The sequence below is a fragment of the Amblyomma mixtum genome, chromosome 7, assembly GCF_055824585.1.
Source record: "Amblyomma mixtum isolate Tamu chromosome 7, ASM5582458v1, whole genome shotgun sequence".
Taxonomy (NCBI): Eukaryota; Metazoa; Arthropoda; class Arachnida; order Ixodida; family Ixodidae; genus Amblyomma; species Amblyomma mixtum.
In genome coordinates this window covers 65,044,102-65,062,168 of record NC_143018.1, presented here as the reverse complement: position 1 = coordinate 65,062,168, position 18,067 = coordinate 65,044,102, and the positions used below count along the sequence as shown (strand labels likewise).

Below are 18,067 nucleotides of genomic sequence, written 5' to 3'. Positions count from 1 at the left end.
ATGTGAATTGCCGTCTGTGTAACGTGCCTGAGACAATTGATCATTGCTTCATCGTATGCCGTGATGCCATGTTCTTTTGGGACATACTACAACGAACTCTTAAGAAGGACATTAAAATTACACCATACACTATTAGATTTCTGCCTGTTGACAAAAACTCTTTTGTGCCTTATGATCTGTTTATGTTGATGGGACTATTCAGTCTTTGGAAAAGCCGTATGATGGACAGACATGCCGAGCCACCAAGATCGTCCAAGTCTGTGTTTCGTGAACAGTGTGCTTTGGTGAGGTGTGTATATGCTGCACGCGAAGAACCTCCAAGCTGGCTGCCGTGCCTAGATGCATGTGTGTGCCTCCCTGAATTTTGATGTTTTCATGGAGATGCAGTGTTGAGTTAGGGCTATGGCGGGCTCCTATTAAGCAGCCCGGTAACTTGAGACGCGAACCAGTCTGATTGCAGTTTTCCTCCTTTCTACGGAAGTTCTTCCATGCAATAAAAGAAAAAAAAAGAGCTGCCATGGCAGAGTGGATAGCATGCTCGTCTCGCACTCCGAAGACCGGGGTTCGATCCCTGAGCTCGACCAATTTCCTACTCGGTTTTATTTATTTATATGGCCTGACTAGAAAAGTTAAATACGCTAATTAAGTAATTAAGGAATTAACTAAGCTCAGTCCCACTTACTTGGAGCATCACTACATGATCCGTTCAATTGATTGCATGGTTACTAGCCAAAGTACAATTGGCCCCGTTTGAAATTCGCGCACTGTGACGTCACGACCGTTTCGACCAATTGAAAAGCGTGACATTTCTGTCGACAACTGCTGCTTACAACGATGAGACATTAAAGGCTTTCGCCTTAAAAAATGAGCTAAAAGAGAAATAAAAAATATCTACGTCTAGTTCACCATTGCTTTGTTATCAACAATAGAGCAAGGCGCTAGAATAATTACGGGGCTTCCTAAACCCGCCTGTATTTGAGGTATGACACGGCAGTGTTGATGCTGCCCTCAGTGGTCTCTCTTCAAGCATCATTCACTGGTTTGCTTATATTTACATTTACCATAATTCTCACGACGGTCTCCCCAGTCTTGTTTTTGAACTATTCTATACAGCAGTTTACGCACGTAATGCTACTATAATGAGAATCTTACTATACAACACATCTCCAGTTCATTCAAATAATAACCACATTACTAAGCTAAAAATTAAGCCAAAACCAAACACACCTCTCTTTGTACCTCAACAAAGTCAACGAGCATAGCTCGCCAAGTCTGCAGCGTGCATCGCTGCCGACTGAGGGGTCGTGGGCGCGAATCCCACCTAAAAACCATGAACATTTTACGTAAAATGAGCTGCTTTATAAACTTAAGTTGTTTGAGACATGTAGCGACCTTTAATTCACATAAATGTCCTGTTTTCAGTTATTTGCATTGCAGACATTCACCAATGATGTCATGTGTGACGTGGGTTTCTCAACATGCCAACGCCGCCCGGACAACGCTGCGTTCTCCGCTGAACGGCAGCATTAACACTGTTGCAGTGAAACTGTCTCGGCAGCCCACCTGTCACTGCGAATGCGGCTAAGAGCAACCATCGTCACAGTACTAGTAATGAATGCGTACCTGGCTTGTTAAATCTGTTCATTGCCCGCAGAATAGATATCAAATATTCTCCGCGCTATTTCGCCGGTATCACCGCCTTGAGGCACCGAGAAAGACCTGTCCAGGCCACGAAGTACAGAAAGCAGTGTACATGAAATGTTCACACTTCGTGTAACTTTGCTGTTGGCAGCTGTCACTGCGTCCGTCCCGAGAGTTCCGGATAGCGGCTTTATGTGTGCTACAGATAATTCAGCGGGAATACATGAAAATGACCTACACTTTCGCGACGCTCATCTCGAGTGTTTCATGTGTTCCTCACAGAAAACAGACGCCTTTGTATCGTGAACTTCATCAGTACATGAGCAACCTGCTTCATTTTCACTCGTGATCTAAATCGCCCGTCTGTGTGTGTGTGTGTGTGTGTGTGTGAACATATGACCTCGCCTTTCGGCAATTGTGTGCAGTTATGCTTGCTCACGTTTCTGTGCGCACCCATGGAATATTTATTCTCCTGCCGGGGCACATAAGGGGGGGGGGGGGGGGGGGAGGCGCATGTTATTGTCTAATGTCTTCTTGGGCCCAGTAATGCACGCTTTGAATGAACAGGTGAACTCTACGCTGGAGAGGCTTGGCTTCGACCTACACAGCGGGATGCCAGAGCCCGTTCTGTGCACAATGTTCAACACCATTCGAGAGCTCGACGTCTCTTCGCGCATCCACATCAACTGGTACAATCCACGTCCGTTAGATTACTCACAAGGTGAACCGTTGTGCAGTAGCTCTGGACTCTTCGCCGAACTGGAGATGTGTAGTCCAGAAGACGTCGCCACTCTTCTGGAAACGCTGGCCTCCAGTAGGAATGCTAGTTCAGCGTGGATTGAGTGTGCCAAGCCGGTGGAAGACGCCGTCGTTCAGCGGCTGGTCGACGCACTCGGCAAGACCAAGTCCCTGAGGTAGGCACTCTTTGCTTTCATTTCCTAATCGCTCTCCTCGGGCCGTTTTGTACTCACTGGGTGGCAGAGGAGAGTTCAGTGTTCGCTGAGGTACAGAGAGAGAACGCAGGGGCGCCTTTATGACATGGCGGTGGGAATTAGGGATGGGCGGCTTCTCGGGCATTGCTTATCTAGAATTTAACTTAAAAAAAAATGGTGGCCAGTTGCTTTCTCTACTAGAAATTTTCGGGGTTAAAAAGTAATAACCCCCTCTGCTCCTTCTTTTTGGTGCACAAGCACTTACAGTGGCTATTCCTCGCATTCAGGAGAAGTGTATCTGTCTGTGTCTCTGAAGACTGCTTTGTGGCAGGCTTCGTAAGTGCACACCGGGTGATGGGCAACCTGTCCAGGTGTGGTTATATGTGTATATACATTTGTACATGTATGCACATACATAGCGAAAAGCACATTAACTCCAAACCGAGCAAAATTTTAGGAATCTGGACAAGTTTGGAATGCTTTCGCAGTGTTAAAATGTAAGTTTGGGTGAAAAATCTACTTTAGTCAAGTGGCGCAAAGTGTGCAGTACATTAAGTATATCGTATATAAGTAACCCGAACATACATCATATTGGAACTTCTCGGACAGAAAAAATAACCGCGATGCTTCTGTTCACTTCCAGTGCTCAGCTGTACGTTCATGCGCTGTATCTTGGCATCCTTTCCTCTAATTTTTTGCTACCATGAATTTCCCCCGAAAATATAACTGTGTCACGCCGATACCAATAGCTGACCATCTACACGTTGTAAGTAAATCGCATTTTATTGGCGCAGAAAGTTGGACCTCATGCTAAATTGGTCTGAAACCAGTATCGTCAACGTGCTGCGGTCATTGGAACAAAACCGCAGCGTCGGGAGACTCCAGATAAGCATCGCAACCTTCAAGAAGCGGTCAGCCCGGGCGCTTGCCCGACTGGTGGAGGAGAACCGCACGTTAGGCAGCCTTTCCGTGGACCTGCTTGAAGCCTCCGGCGGCATTCCGCAGTATCCGACCATCTGCAGAGAGCTGAAAGAGGCTGTGCCTCGTAATCGCTTCCTGACCAATGTGAACGTGAAACAGGAAGGCGTGAACCATGCTTCAGATTTCATCATCAAACAGGCCCTGAGGCGCAATAGGGTAAGCGCCGGCTTCGCTCGCCATGAAGGCTGTATATCGCTTTCTCCTTTCGTGAAAAATTTAGTCAAGTGGATGGAATCTTTCTTTCGTTTTCAAGAAAGTATAGCAACCGTGGTACAAAAACCACAAGACTTACCCTAAAAAAAGCCCAAGTTGGAGCCGTATAGCTTGGCTAAAAATTGAATTAAAATAGAAAATCATTTTCGGCATTTCTAAACCAAGCAGGAAGTACGGCTCCTGGGTGCTCCTTGAAGAAGGAACACAATCGAAAGATTTAGGGCCGCAGGTCATGTTTGCTTCTGCTGCAAGGAAGACAAGGAATGGGACCGCGTGAGAGAGCTTTTTATTCAGTGTAAGGGCGTACTTCCTCAGGTATGCTAGGCGACCAGTGAGATCGTTACACTAATCATTGCGCCGCCGCGGTGGCTCAGTGGCTATGGTGCTCGGCTGCTGGCCCATAAGACGCGGATTCGATCCCGGCCGCGGCGGCTAGCATTTTTTTGGAGGATAAATTCTAGAGGCCCGTGTGCTGTGTGATGTCAGTGCACGTTAAAGAACCCCAGGTGGTCGAAATTTCCGCAGCCCTTCACTACGGCGTCTCTCATAGCCTTAGTCGCTTTGGGACGTTAAACCCCACAAAAACAAACAAACACTAATCATTGCACCACTTAAACGAATTTATGCAATCACATCCAGTTTCCTGTGTCAACGACCAAAGTCTGATAACATGACAATTGTAACAGGACAGAAAACGTGCCAGTGTGCTTACATTGCCAAAACGTGTATGATACACATACAGACACCTCATATCACTTACGATTGCTACCGCACATCATTGCCAGCCTAACTAATCATACTGCAGGGCAAAAGCATCTCCCATGTCTCTCCAGTTAATCGTTTTCTTTGCCGGCTGTGGCCGCGTATGCCTGCAAACTTCTCAATATCATCCGCCCACTTCACTTTCTGCCCCCCCCCCACCCCCCCCTGCTACGCTTTCCTTATCTTGGAATCTACTCCGTTACCCTTAAGCAGCAGCGGTTATCTTCCCATCGCACTACATGCCTTGGCCAAGCCCAGTCCTTCCTTTCGGTTTTGACTACGATAACATTAAACCCCGTTTGTTCCCTCACCCACTCGGCCTCCTACCGGCCTCTTAACGTTACACCTATAATTTCTATTTCCATAGCTTGCTGCGTTGTTCTTAACATAAACTGAACATTTCGTTACCCTCCAAGCTTCTGCCCATTAGGTGAGTACCGGTAAGATGCAGCTGTTGTATACTTTCCTCTTGAGGGATATTGGCTAACTGTCTTTTATGATATGAGAGAACCTGCCATATGCGTTTGCCATATGCGTAAATCTGCAGTACCAAAAAATGGTCACACCACGGCCTCCGCATTGCTCCCCCCCCCCCCCCCCCCCCGCCAGCGTTCTTGCATAAAAGAACATGCAAGAACCCTCTGTATTTTGTACACCAGTCGCATCTGCCGAAAGACGCTGTATGTCCCCACGTTTCGTTCAACTTCAAACAGGTAATGATTCGAGGCAAATTCGTTTCTCAAAATAGTCTGTACAGCCTGTTCTTAGTAAGAGCTTTCTACTAATGGTATGTATACTCATTCGGCAACATGGGGCGGTAGCATCCCGGCTAGCTACAAAGCCAAAAGCAAGCTTTTGAAGCAAAGTTTGGGCAGATCTAGACTAACCAAAGATAGGATTCTTTGTACCATACTCAAGCTTAAAGCAGCGGCCATATTTCCCGCATGTGTTCTAGGTATTTTGTGGCTTCACGTGTGCTGAAGCGAAAGAAAAAATCTTAATTACTTATAGCTTTATGGCCGTTGCATGCGCACACGTGATTATAAGTGCTTTTGGGTCTACGCAAAGGTTGTTGACGAAACGGTGGTCACCCCACTTTGTTAAAGGAACTTTCAGTGCCCTCGTAGCAAAGGGGTCTGGACTTAGTTGCCAGCGGATCTGCCTTAAAATGCAGGTTCTCGTCAATGAAGCGGTGCGCTTCGTCAAGGGCTCCAACAACAAAAAGGATGCTCTGGCATTCGAGTCCCTGCAGAACTCGTGGACTGTTCAGAAGGACCTGAACCCGGATGGCGATGATCGTGACGAGGCTCGTGCCAAACTGCAGATCCGTGAAGCCCGCAGGAGGCTGGCCCTCAACTACTTCATCTTCACTGGCGTCGTCAAGGCAAAGATAGTCTGCCACCCGCATCCAAAGAAGAGGACCAGGTTCAGTAAGCTGTGTAAGGATGTGCAGGCTCACATCTGCTCTTACCTCAGCCTGACTGACGTCATGGATATCTGAAGGACAGCCTGCAATACACACTACCGCCAGCTGCTGTACTGCTGAATGAGTACATGCTACCGCCAGAAAATCTTTGGCAAAACATCTCAGCGCAACTGAAGACATCCTGTCTCTGTAGGCGTACCCTCTACGCGTCTCATCTCATTACGTTGATTGACTCTGGTCCCATTCTTAAGTCTTTTTATATGCTTTAAGAAATTACATAATTTTAGTGACTCATTTTATGGCTTCACTACATTCATCATAGTTTCCTAGCGGCTGTTTCCTGACCAATTCGCCGCAGTGCAGGGCCGCTCTTCATCAGCGTGCCTCAAGCTCTATTGACCAAGAACCTACATGGTTCTAGTTTGTGACCGAGTCTTGCTGAAATGTTTTAGCTTAGTAACTTTTCTTCACGAGTCCTATATTATCCTTCATTTTCGACATGTGGTCCAAAGTGCTCACAATTCTATTTTTGTGGACTACTTTTACTAAAGTATACTTTTAAGAATTTTTTTATCTGCAAGGCGATTATGTGCCAGCATTTTGCGCACACCCTTTTAGGTTGGGAATTGATGAACCGGGTGTATAAAGCATTTCCGTCATTAAATCAGTTCACCTGCTCTTATGTGTGCAGTTTATTGAGAGGCCTAGAACGTTGAGCAGCCATTTCACGGTTGAATTCGTTTTGTTGCCAACGATATAAAATTGAGCTCAGGGATGCATGTTCGATTTAGCAGTGCTTTATTGTACAGTATTTTTGCTCTTTTCCTTAAAAATAAATTGCACCCTGTCTGTTGTGTCCTGCTCGTGCAAATTTTTGGCTTTGGAGGCGTACACGACGCCCGCAGGGGAGTGGTTCTTCGGGAAAGCAATCGATATATCCAGTGAAGAGCCGAACGATGCTGTGTGCGGAAAAGTTTGGTTCCTCAATAGAATGCCACTGACTGCTTTGCCCTACGTACCGCCTCGTGGCTTTCGGCAAGTGTACCCAACGCAGGAAGAGCCCATGTACTCATCCTCTCTGGCCGAAGGAGTTTCGATAGTGTTTTCTCTTGTTTAGAGCGCATACAGCAGCGCCATTTGTTATCAGACTGTTTTACGGCAGCTGAATATTTTGAAATATGTCAGACGCAGCATTCTCATTTCAAGTAGAAACATGCATGTTCTAAGCCCATACCGGAGGCTTAGAGGAACACGGTAGATATTCTAATACAAACTAACCTTTATCGAAATCTGAATGCTAAGCGCTTACACCGGATACTTTCGTGAGATGTTACTAGGTAGCCAAATAACAAAATCAGCAACCGATGTTTTGCAGGCTTGGAATTGTTAGTTCTCACCAGGGAAGAACAGAGGTGGCAAGCATTGTTGCTAATTACATTTAGCTTCATACGCAGCCAGGACCTCCCGAAGAAGGATGTTTACTTGGCGCAACAGCAGCCGCTTCATCTACAGCGATGACTGCTCGCGGCATAGCCTCGGTGTGTACCAGAAACCGAAAACGATCTCTAACCTGCGCAAACACATTGAGCGATTCACCACTGCTGTTCTTGAGGTGGATACCCAGCTGGATCTTGCAAAGCGCAACTCTTCAGGATGCGCACAAGGTCTGCGCGTGCATCGCGAAGCCGCAGCGAAGAGAGACTAAGCCCCAACAAGGCGCTGGTACAGCTCTTGCAGCTCGTCATACCACACGTGCATAAAAGGTGTATGGCAGCCCGCCCTCTGAACGATTCTAAGCTCCGCAGCCGTGTCGGCCAGATCTGACACGCGACGACGTAGCATGCGAGCTCCACGGAACAATACAAACCCCATAGATTCTTCAGCGCATCCCACGGATTCTGGCTGCTGTCTGTCAGCGAAGAGCTCAGATCACGCAAAAGGCTCGCACGTCAATGCGGCCGGGTCTTGCAGCACGTGCACCTTTAGGCGCCATAGTCGACTGGTTCCAACCCCCGGGAGGGACATCACAAGTAGTATCGGTATCAGTAATGTACGTACATCGCCTTCGACGGCAAAGCGGCAACATTCGTCTATGAGATGTAGCCAGAAAGTACTTGAGGCACATATGCGCGGTCTAGCCTGCTTGCTGACGCATCTCGGCGCCATGTCCAACAAAACTGCGACCCGTTGAAGAGCTCATTTTCCCCCACCCTGGCAGGATGGTAAGAGGGGGCCGCGGTTACAGCCGCCGATGGTGCCAGGGGGGGGAAGGCGCTAGTGGTCTCGTGCAAGTGTGACCGGCGTACAGGGCGCGCCACTGTTCAGTCCTCGTCGCCGCAACGCCGACAGGAAATCATACAGTTGCCACTCGTTTGGCCATGAATGCCACAGCGTCCAGAGAACGGCGCCGTGTACTGCGCCCTGAAGTGGGCCGAAGAGCTACAGCGCCGACCGATGAGCTTCTTGCCACGGTAGTCGAAGGTGACCCCTTGGCATGCGACGCGTTGGTAATTTGGAACGGTTTATGCTGCTCATTTTCATGTGGTGAACCGTGTGCCGGTCAGGACCCCACAACGCGAACCCAACTGGCCCACGGTGGCAAAGAGGACCTTCCCATGCTGACTCAGAACCTGAACGAGCGCCTCGTTGTCAACATGCAAAGGCAGGAAAAGGCAGGCCACGGTAGTGACTGGTGGCCCCCCTGGAACGATGGGAACGCGCTCGCTGCCGATGACCAGGCAGCCGGCGTCGACGGTCAGAGCCATGGAGGCCTGGCTCTTGACCGTAACTTGAAAGGGCTGGGCGGACCTTGTGCTGGACCTTCTTGTGCTGGACACTTTCGCCATTCCAACTATGGAGTCCGCCGCATCAACGACTGTCTAAAGACTACTCCACGCAGGGTCAACTACATCGGATACTAAGCCTTCGAAGGACTGCAAGGCGACGATGGCGCCTTGGCTACTGAAAGGGACGCCCCTCGCGTGAAACACGCAGGCATTCATTCTTGCGCATGGCCTGGTTATTTTGGCCAATTTAGTTCAGTGCTAGAGCTCGAAGCATGTATTTTGAGTAATCGAGCAAGGATGCTGAGCATTATATTACAAAATATCTGTCAGAGTAAGTTATGAGCGCACAAATTACGAAATGTCGATTTGAATAAATACATGCATAAGAAGATTGAGCCACGCCGGTGGGTTACGCCCCGATTAACCCAAGAAGGAAGAAAGGAAGATGGAAACAAAGTGGAAGAAAGGAAGAGCTAATAAATTTTTCTGTCACCGCCATTGGAGCAAAGGTCAAACAGCAACTCAAATCATTATGTCAATTGATTTACAGCACTGCCTTACGATGTAGACTCGATAAAAAACATCTTGGTGTCGAAATGTGCATCTTGGTGTCGAAATGGATGGAAAAGAAACCGACATGCCACTGGCATTGCGTTTCGCGAGCAAAGTAGACCCCACGACGGCCTGTTGGGCGCATAACGCCTCCTGGACCACATACGGCGCACGGTCCGCGTGTTTACATGGCTAGGAGTCCATGGGGTCACGTGTGCTCATCAGGGAAGGCCGGGATGTTTCATTCCAAAGTTTTAAAACTCCCTGCAGGACCCGTGTATCTAAATCCGGTGCTCTGATGTCGGTTGAGTTCGAGTTCTTACTCTTTCCACGGCACTCGCAGCCTTCCCGTAAACGTCCTAAACTTCGCAAAGTGGTTGGCCGAAGAAAAAAATGGCTGTGGCTCAGCTAAGGTTAAGCCTGGATAAGCGAAAAGCTCTCGCTGCTTTTCAGCCAACTCCCAAGCTACCACTTCTGGATCGGTGATGATGATGATGATGTCCTCAGGCTTAATGGCACATGCCCACGGCGGGGGATTGGCCAGGTTGCATAGCGGATACAAACGCACTCGTGTAGAGGGAATGGAATATTTTTAAAATTTTGGGACGCAGAGCTAGAATTTGTACAAAACAAAAAATACGGAGAAGGAAAAGTTGTGAATTCACATTCTAACAGAGGAATCTACCAGATGAAATTATATAATCGTGAATATAATCGCACACTGGTTTCAGGGCATATCCCTTGGCGCTTTTCCCGAAGAATAGAAGAATCTGAATTGATAGAGGAAGCTCGATCCGAGCGAGAGGAATCTCCAAGTAAATTCTACGGAGAGCAGCGAGCCACTGGCAGGAGAGGAAAAAATGTTTCATAGACTCAATTTCGCCACAAGACTCACAAAGGTTGGCTATCGAAAACCCCGATCGGCATAAATAAAGGTTCAGCCGCGGTATCCTGCAGCGTAAAAGGGTCATGGACACCTCACATTGCCTCGAACTGCATATCCGCACATTCCAAGGAAATGCCAGGTGTTGAAAATCCGCTGCAGCAAGGAGAGGCTCATGGCTCAAGGAATGGAGACGCTAGAATCGTTGAAAGCGTGCTAGAGTCAAGTACACAGTATTTGGGACGAAAGGGACAATAGGTCCATCAAGGGCAGACTTTGCTAAAAAATCGGCCCTCTCATTAGAAACAATGCCACAGTGCCCAGGGACTCAGTGAAAGCGTACTTCTGTAACACGTGGAGGAATAAAAGATTGAAGGGAACGGCTCATAGGAGTATCCCTCGAGTTTTCTAGCGCTGTCCAAACAGACAGGTTGTCTGAGAGTATAATAACCCGAGTGCTTCTGCGCCGTCCTACTCTTGCTTGTTCTTCTCCTTCCATGGCGAGTGTCTGCGCCTGTTCTATGGGCAAGAGCGCCTTATATACCCCTCCTTTCAAATGTGCACTGCGCACGGCTGCGGTGAAAGGTCAAACGGTGGCGAGGATGGCCGCCTCTTCTATGGCCGCCGCCGCCGCAGCTCACGCGTTCTCGCAACGCCTTGCTTTGAAAGTACCTTCTCCTCTTTGGACGGCGGCGGCGACCGCGCGGCAGCGGCGAAGGGTTAAACGGTGGCGAGGAGGATAAGCGGCGACGCTCAGACGACGGAGTCAGAGCGCGGTGGCGATGACGGCTGCGGCAGCATCGGCCACCTGCGCTCCGCGTGACGTCGCTCGGTTTCGCGCATGCGCAGCTGTGGCTAAAATTGATCACGGCCCACGCCAGACCCAGTGTTGACGAACCTAGGGAAGCTTTTGGTTTCAATAGGTCACAACACATGGCCAGCAACCGCTTGATAAGCTCGCAGTCTGCGCCACGAGCTGCTAACCTACAAAAACAAGCCACAGGTTGTCGCAGGATTCTGAGCCTGAATTGTTGTAAATTGTAGGTTAAGACATCAGTTATTGAATTCGTAGAGCTTCGGGACATTAAACTCCAGATAACAGTAGGAAATCTCAAAATTAACAATGAATGCGCAGTGGTTCACCGGTGGGTAGGGTCGTGTTTTCATGATGTGCTGCCTCGAATACTGAGTCTCACTATGAAGCCGCTTTACAGCCCAGATTTTCGAAGCGCTTCATAAAGCTCACGTGCCAAGTCGCTGTTGCCATCTATCGGCGGTTGAAAAAAGTTGACTTCGCCAGTGGCTAATACCGCGCCCAAGAAAATTGAAGGCTGCCGCACCGGTGGGCCAAGCCGCACATAAATGAGTGGACGGAAGTCGCGGCCGCCTTGAACGTGTTAACTACGTGGATCGTGGGGCTCCTCTATGCTATCTCGTCTTCACCTGAAGGGGTCTACACCTGAAGGGAGAGGAAATGTTTTCGGACTTCATTGTCCACTGCATACGACTGGCTCGCGGGCGTATTGATGAAATTTTTTTAATGGATGGGCTGCCGAGGCGTTTACCAAACGAAACCTCGTAGTGCCTTTGTTCCGTGGATTACGTACATTCTGGTTTAAAACCACTACGAGCAGTACAGCGATTTTTGCTTTCGCGCAGCGTCGTTTTGAGTTACTCGGGGTCGTAACCTGCCATACTCTCCTTCTCGAAAACGCAGATACTAGTCATTTAAGGTGTCCAATTCGTGAAGCGATCCCTGAATAAGAAACACATCTTGGCCTACAAGGCACTGCAGTACTCTCAACGCCTTTTCAACGCTTATCACCTTGCTGACCACGCCACCTATTTTAGTCTATTTCGACACGTAAACCCTTACCAAAGTTCGCACCGACGCCAGTGGGCACTAGATCTGTGCTGTGTTAGCCCAGCTGCAGCAGGTCCATGATCACGTCACTGTATACCCCAGCGGTCTTCGCTCTTCAGCTGAGCGCAATTACGTCACTGCTGAGTGGGAATGCCTGGCTCTCATTTAGGCAGTTGCTAAATTCCGCTGTTACCCCTGAGAACATTCTTTCTTCGTCGTGCCAGGCCACCACACCCTTTGCGGGCTCTGTTCTCTCAAGGACCTCATGGGACGTCTTGGTCTTGGGACGTCTTGGGGCCTACAGGAGTACTTCGTCAGTGTAGTGTACAACTGCGGAAGTCTGCACCAGGACGCCGTCTGCTTACCTCGTCACCCTGTGTACACCTGACTAAAATAGAAATTTCATGACACCTTCTCTCTTCACCATTTCTGATATTTCCGATATCACCATTTCCGATAACAGCCGCGCTATATTTCGTTATGGCCGATCATTGAAGGCCTGAGCGCTGGCCGTCCCAATTCTTCACTGCTACTTTTTGTGCTCGAAAACGGCATTCTGCAACGATATAATCTCCACCCTGACGGGCCTGACCTGCAGCCTGTCATGCCTCAGCGCCTGCGTTCGGCTGTCTTGTCAGAATATCACGACCCGCCAACAGCAGGACATCGGTGCGTCTCGGACATACGACCGCGTCCGCTGCCGCTTCTTTTGGCCAGGATTACACCGTTCCGTCAATGGCAATATCGCCGCCAGCGACGTGTGTCAACGCCGGAAAAATACTCTGTTGCCTGCTAGTCCCCCCAGCCTAATCACATACCTCCCGCTCCTTTCTATCGCGTTGGTCTCGACCTTCTTAGCCCTTTTCCGCCGAACCTATCAGGCAATAAAAAGATTGCTGTCGCCACCCACTATGCCACAAGATATGCCATCATGCGTCTGTTGCCGACGAGTTTCGCGACAGATATTGCGGACTTTGTTCTGCCCGACATCATCCTTCACCACGGTGCACCGCGGCAACTCCACACCTACCACGGCCGCTGTTTCTTGTAAAACGTCGTGGACGACAGCCCTCGGTCCTGTTCTACCCAGCACAAACTCTCCACAGCCTACCATTCTGAAACTGGTGGACTTGCCGAACGCCTGGATCGAACACTCACACAATGTTACCTAAGTACATATCTGCTGATTGTCGCGATTGGGACGAAGTTTCGCCTTCTATAGCGTTCGCTTATAATTCGTCCCGCCATGAGACTTCAGGCTACTCTTTTTCTTCGGCCGGCATCATCACCTACCTTTGAACACTTTGTTGCTGCCCGCCATCGTTACGACCACACAGCACAAACAGGATGCCATTACACGCACCGCCATGGCGCAACAAGCTGCTCACGCTCGTCTCTCCGCATCTCAATTCAAGCAGAAGGCCACTTACGACCATCAACGTCTGGAGGTCCACTCCTCCCCGGGGCCCTTCTCGGCGTGTTCGGCTGTCTGAAGAGGTGCTTTCCGGTGGTGGTGGTGGTGGTGGTGGTGGAAAACGTTTATTTGCTCTATTTTACAAGATTTTTTTGCGGCTTCAGATGGAGTCTTCCATCTTATCATCAGGGTCGGTTCCCCTAGTCCAGGGCTCCGCTGAGGGTAGCTGCCCTGCGTGCACGCCCTACTAGTCCTTGTTGGACTTTCAGGATGTCGCTGGATAGCATCCTCTCCCACTGTTCCGCACTCGGGTTTTCAATTGTGGGTAGCTTGTCTATTTTCTTGCAAGCCCATGTGGTATGGTATAGGGTTTGTTTGTCTCCACACCATGGGCACTCGCTCTTGTACTGTGTGGGGTAGGTTTTACTTAGGATGTTTAAGGCACGGGAATGTTCCCGTTTGTAACTGTCGCCATGCTACGGCGTCTTCTCTATTGAGTTGTTTGTGTGGGGGCGGGTATTTTCGTCTGATCGCTCTGTAGTAGTTAAGGATGTCTGTGAAGCTTTGGGCTACCGGCTCGGGTTCCTCAGCGGGGTTGGGACTGTTGGATGCTCGGTTTGTTGCGTACCCTCGAGCTATCCTATCCGCCTCCTGATTTCCCGTAATGTCGGTATGTCCCGGCACCCAAACTATCGTGTGTTTGGCCTGGTTGTTTTCGGTTTTGACACTTGAGCGGAAAATGCGGAGCGCGCTGTGGCTGATTCTGCCGTTTAGGTAGTTGCGGAATGCAGCTTGTGAGTCTGTGAGAATGGTTAAGGACCTGTTGGATCGGTAGGCCGCCGCTGCCGCTAGAGCCACGGCTGCCTCTTCAGCCTCGGCTACCGTACAGTTCCGGATTGACACGCTGGTGATTTCTTTTAGGTCCGAATTGATCACCGTTGCCACTTTGCTTTTGTGGTTTCTGTTACCAGTGTATGTAGCGGCGTCTACGTACACAGTATGGTTTCTAGTTGCCAGTGTTCTTTGTACATACTCTACTTTTGCTCCTCTTCGCACCATGTGTAGGTTCGGGTCCGGAACTAGAAGCCTGCTACACGGGTCGTCTCTCTCTGGTGCTCCGCTGCGACCCCGCAAATCCTCAACAAGCCCACGCGGCGCATTCGCCTAATCTGGACGCCTGCTCATGCCTCCCTTGCTGGTAATGAGGCGGCTCATAACCTAGCTCGAGAACTATCCCGCCGAGCGGGGTCGTGCAGTCCACCCGCCCTATACTCCGGCAAGGACAGGTTGTTTTCTTACAGAGAAATCCTGCAGCACTACAGGCTTGCAAGACTCAGATTTCCCCCAGCAGATAAAACGCTTTCCAAGCAACAGGCCAAAGCCTGGCGTAAACTTCAAACTAAAACCTATCCAAATCCCCAATTTTGTAGCTTCAATTCGGATGGACTCTACTCAGACAAATGCAAAAATTGTGATGCGAAAGCCGATCTAAATCATATGATCTGGAACTGCCCGCAGTCCCTACCCGCGAGTGGCTTCATTACCGACTATGATCATTGGGAGGCTCTATTGCTCAGCACCGACCCGGGGACACAGATCAAGCTCCTCCAGCTGACTGAAGACGCCGCCGCTGCCCAAGGGATAGCGGCCGCCGTTTAAGCGGGGGGCGGCTTCGGGTCGCTCCTCTATATCCGTTGGAAAAATTCAGGGGTCACTTTGTCTAAAGTGCGTAGAGGCGGAAGCGTTTCCCGCACCACTTTCGCGGCTTCTGTGGCACTGGTGGCGTCAGATATAATTGAGTACTAATTACTAAGTGTTTTCAAATCACTAATTAATGGTTAATTACTGATTAATGCCTGAATACTAATTAAGTGCTAATTAATGACACTTAAGCTTCGCCTTTAGGAGTGGAACGCGAAAGCGTGTTGTAGTGCTGCCAGGGAGTCCACGGAACGCCACCACCCGTTGGGCGCGATGCCTTCACCTTTGAACGCAACGCTTTTTGAGGAAAGGAAATGGCGAAGTAATTCTCTGTCATCTCGGTGGACACCTTAACCGCACCGTAGAGGAAAGGAGGAAGTTGGAGTGAAAGAAGACAAAGAGGGCCCGTGATGAAGAAAATGAAAGTTGTATTTGAGGAAAGGAAATTAGGCAGTAACTGTCTCACATATCTCGGTGGACACCCGTGAAAATTCAGGAGGGCACTTTTAAGGCGGAAGCCTTTAATGCCCCATCGTTGTAAGCAGGAGCTGTCGACAAGAAATGTCACGCTTTTCAGTTGGTCGAAGCGGTCGTAACGTCACAGTGCGCGAATTTCAAACGGGGCCAATTGTACTTTGGCTACTAACCATGCCACCAATTAAAGGGATCGTATAGTGATGCTCCAAGTAAGTTTGAGTTTAGTTAAATGCTTACTTAACCAATTAGTCTAATTACACTTCTAGTCAGGCCAGATAAATAAATAAAACCGAGTAAGAAATTGGCCGAGCTTGGGAATCGAACCCCGGTCTCCGGAGTGCGAGTCGAGCACACTACCACTCGGCTATGCCAGCTCGATGGTTTGGAATGAACAAAGGTGCGTCTAGTGAATACGGTCTTCGTTCACTCCCATCTTCCTCCCTTCCCGTTACGGCGAGGTTCAGGTGTGCACCGAGATATGCGAGACAGATACATTTCCTTTCCTCAAAAAACAATTTACTGACGAGCAAGGCGTATTTGTCCGCGTTTCAGATTGGTCCAAATTGTCGTGATTTCACCACGCGCGAATTTTGACGGGTGTCCACCGAAATATGTGAGACAGTTACTGCGCAACTTTCTTTCCTCAAATACAATTTTCATTTTCTTCATTACGGCTCCTCTTTCTTCTTTCACTCCACTTCCTCCCTTCATGTACAGTGCGGCTCAGGTGTCCACCGAGACGACAGAGAATTACTGCGCCATTTACTTTCCCTAAAAAGCGTTGCGTTCAAAGGGCAAGGCATCGCGCCGAACGGGTGGTGGCGTTCAATGGACTCCGTGGCAGCGCTACAACACGCTGTCGCGTTCCACTCCTAAAGGCGAAGCTTAAGCGTCATTAATTGGCAGTTAATTAATGCACCAACACAATGTGAAGTGAACAATCGTGTAGCAGAATGCAGCACTCAGGCTTTCGCCTTTCAGCACTTTAGCCGCTAAAGTTCCTCGTAATTTTTTTTGACCTAAAGTGTGGTCACTGATGTGTGGTTAAGATGTTAAGCTTCGCCTCTGAGTGTTGAACGCGACAGAGTCTTGCAACGCTGCCAGGGAGCCCATAGAACGCCATCGCCCATTCGGTTCTACGGCTCGCTCGTCGGTAAATTGGTTTCTGAGGAAAGGAAATGTATCTGTCTCATATTTCGGTGGACACCTAAGCCTCGCCGGAAGGGACGGAAGAGAAGGGAGAAGAATGAGTGTGAGCGAAGACACTGTATTCACTAGACGCGCCTTTGTTCATTCCAAACCACTGAGCTGGCATGGCGAAGTGGATAGCATGCTCGTCTCGCACGCCGAAGACCGGGGTTCGATTCCCAAGCTCGACCAATTTTCTACTCAGTTTTATTTATTTATATGGCCTGACTAGATGGTGGTGGTGGTGAAAAACATTTATAAAGCAATAAATATTTACAGAGAGGTGATTGGGGTAGGCCCTATTGGCCCTTTCCCCTAACAATACTAGGTGGAGCCCCTATTCCGGGGCCCCATTGGCAAGCAACGCCGCCCGCGTCCGGTGAACCAAGGCCTTTTGGGTCTTTAGGTCCTGACAGCCGAGCAGGGCCGCCTCCCAGTCCTCTCTGGTGGGGTTGGGGTTGGGGGGGATAGATGGGTTTGACTGACACGCCCAAACCATGTGGAAGTTGTCAGCCACCTCCCCACAGAACTGGCACGCGCCATCAAAGGATGGATTGAAATGTTTAAGCACCGCCGGGCACAGTACAGTGTTGGTAAGAATTTTGATGAGGAGGCGCTCGTCAGCGCGATCCAGACCCTTACAAGGGGCCGGGTAGCGCCGGTGCTCCTCCTTGTAGTAATCGGTGATTTGTTTGAATGTAATGGCCATATTGTCTGATTGGGAGTACCCTTCCAAGGACAGGGAGATAGCCCGGGGAGAGAGTGCGCGGGCGGCCTGATCGGCCTGTTCGTTTCCCTGGAGTCCCTGGTGACCGGGGGCCCAAATCAGGTTGCGTGAAGTTGGATCTTCAGATCGACAGCTATATTCCAGTATGCGCCAGGCAAGCGGGGGAGCCCAGCCCAACTCGTAGTTCCGACAGGCCCCTCGCGAGTCGGTGATGATGTGTTTCGACTTGGGAGTAGTGAGAGCAAGAGCAATGGCAATCTCCTCCGCGTGTGTTGCGCTGTAGGCTTTGAAAGTGAGCCCGTTGACTGTGTTTGTGTTGTGTACGACTGCGGCCGTGTACCACACCCCGTGGTGTGGGCCGGCAACGTCCACGTAATACACATGTTGTTGGTTACCATAGTATCGCGCCAACGCTTCCGCGCGCGCCTGGCGACGACCGCTATGGTCTTCTCTGGACATGTTGCGGGGAAGGGGTCGGACCCGGAGGGCGCGTCTCCAGGGTGCTGGCACTCTCTCCCTT

At 49.7% G+C, this 18,067-nt stretch overlaps 1 protein-coding gene across 1 annotated transcript in view; it reads left to right on the top strand.

The window, feature by feature from the left end:
* The window catches only part of LOC149336328 (uncharacterized), a 35,393-nt gene extending 28,524 nt beyond the window's left edge, over nt 1-6,869 (top strand). Inside the window, exons 9-11 of the mRNA XM_089554127.1 lie at nt 2,209-2,555; nt 3,368-3,710; nt 5,704-6,869. Of these exons, the coding sequence (XP_089410253.1) occupies nt 2,209-2,555; nt 3,368-3,710; nt 5,704-6,030 (1,017 nt within the window). The 3' untranslated portion in view covers nt 6,031-6,869. The remainder of the gene's footprint in view (nt 1-2,208; nt 2,556-3,367; nt 3,711-5,703) is intronic.
* The last annotated feature ends 11,198 nt before the right edge of the window (nt 6,870-18,067 follow it).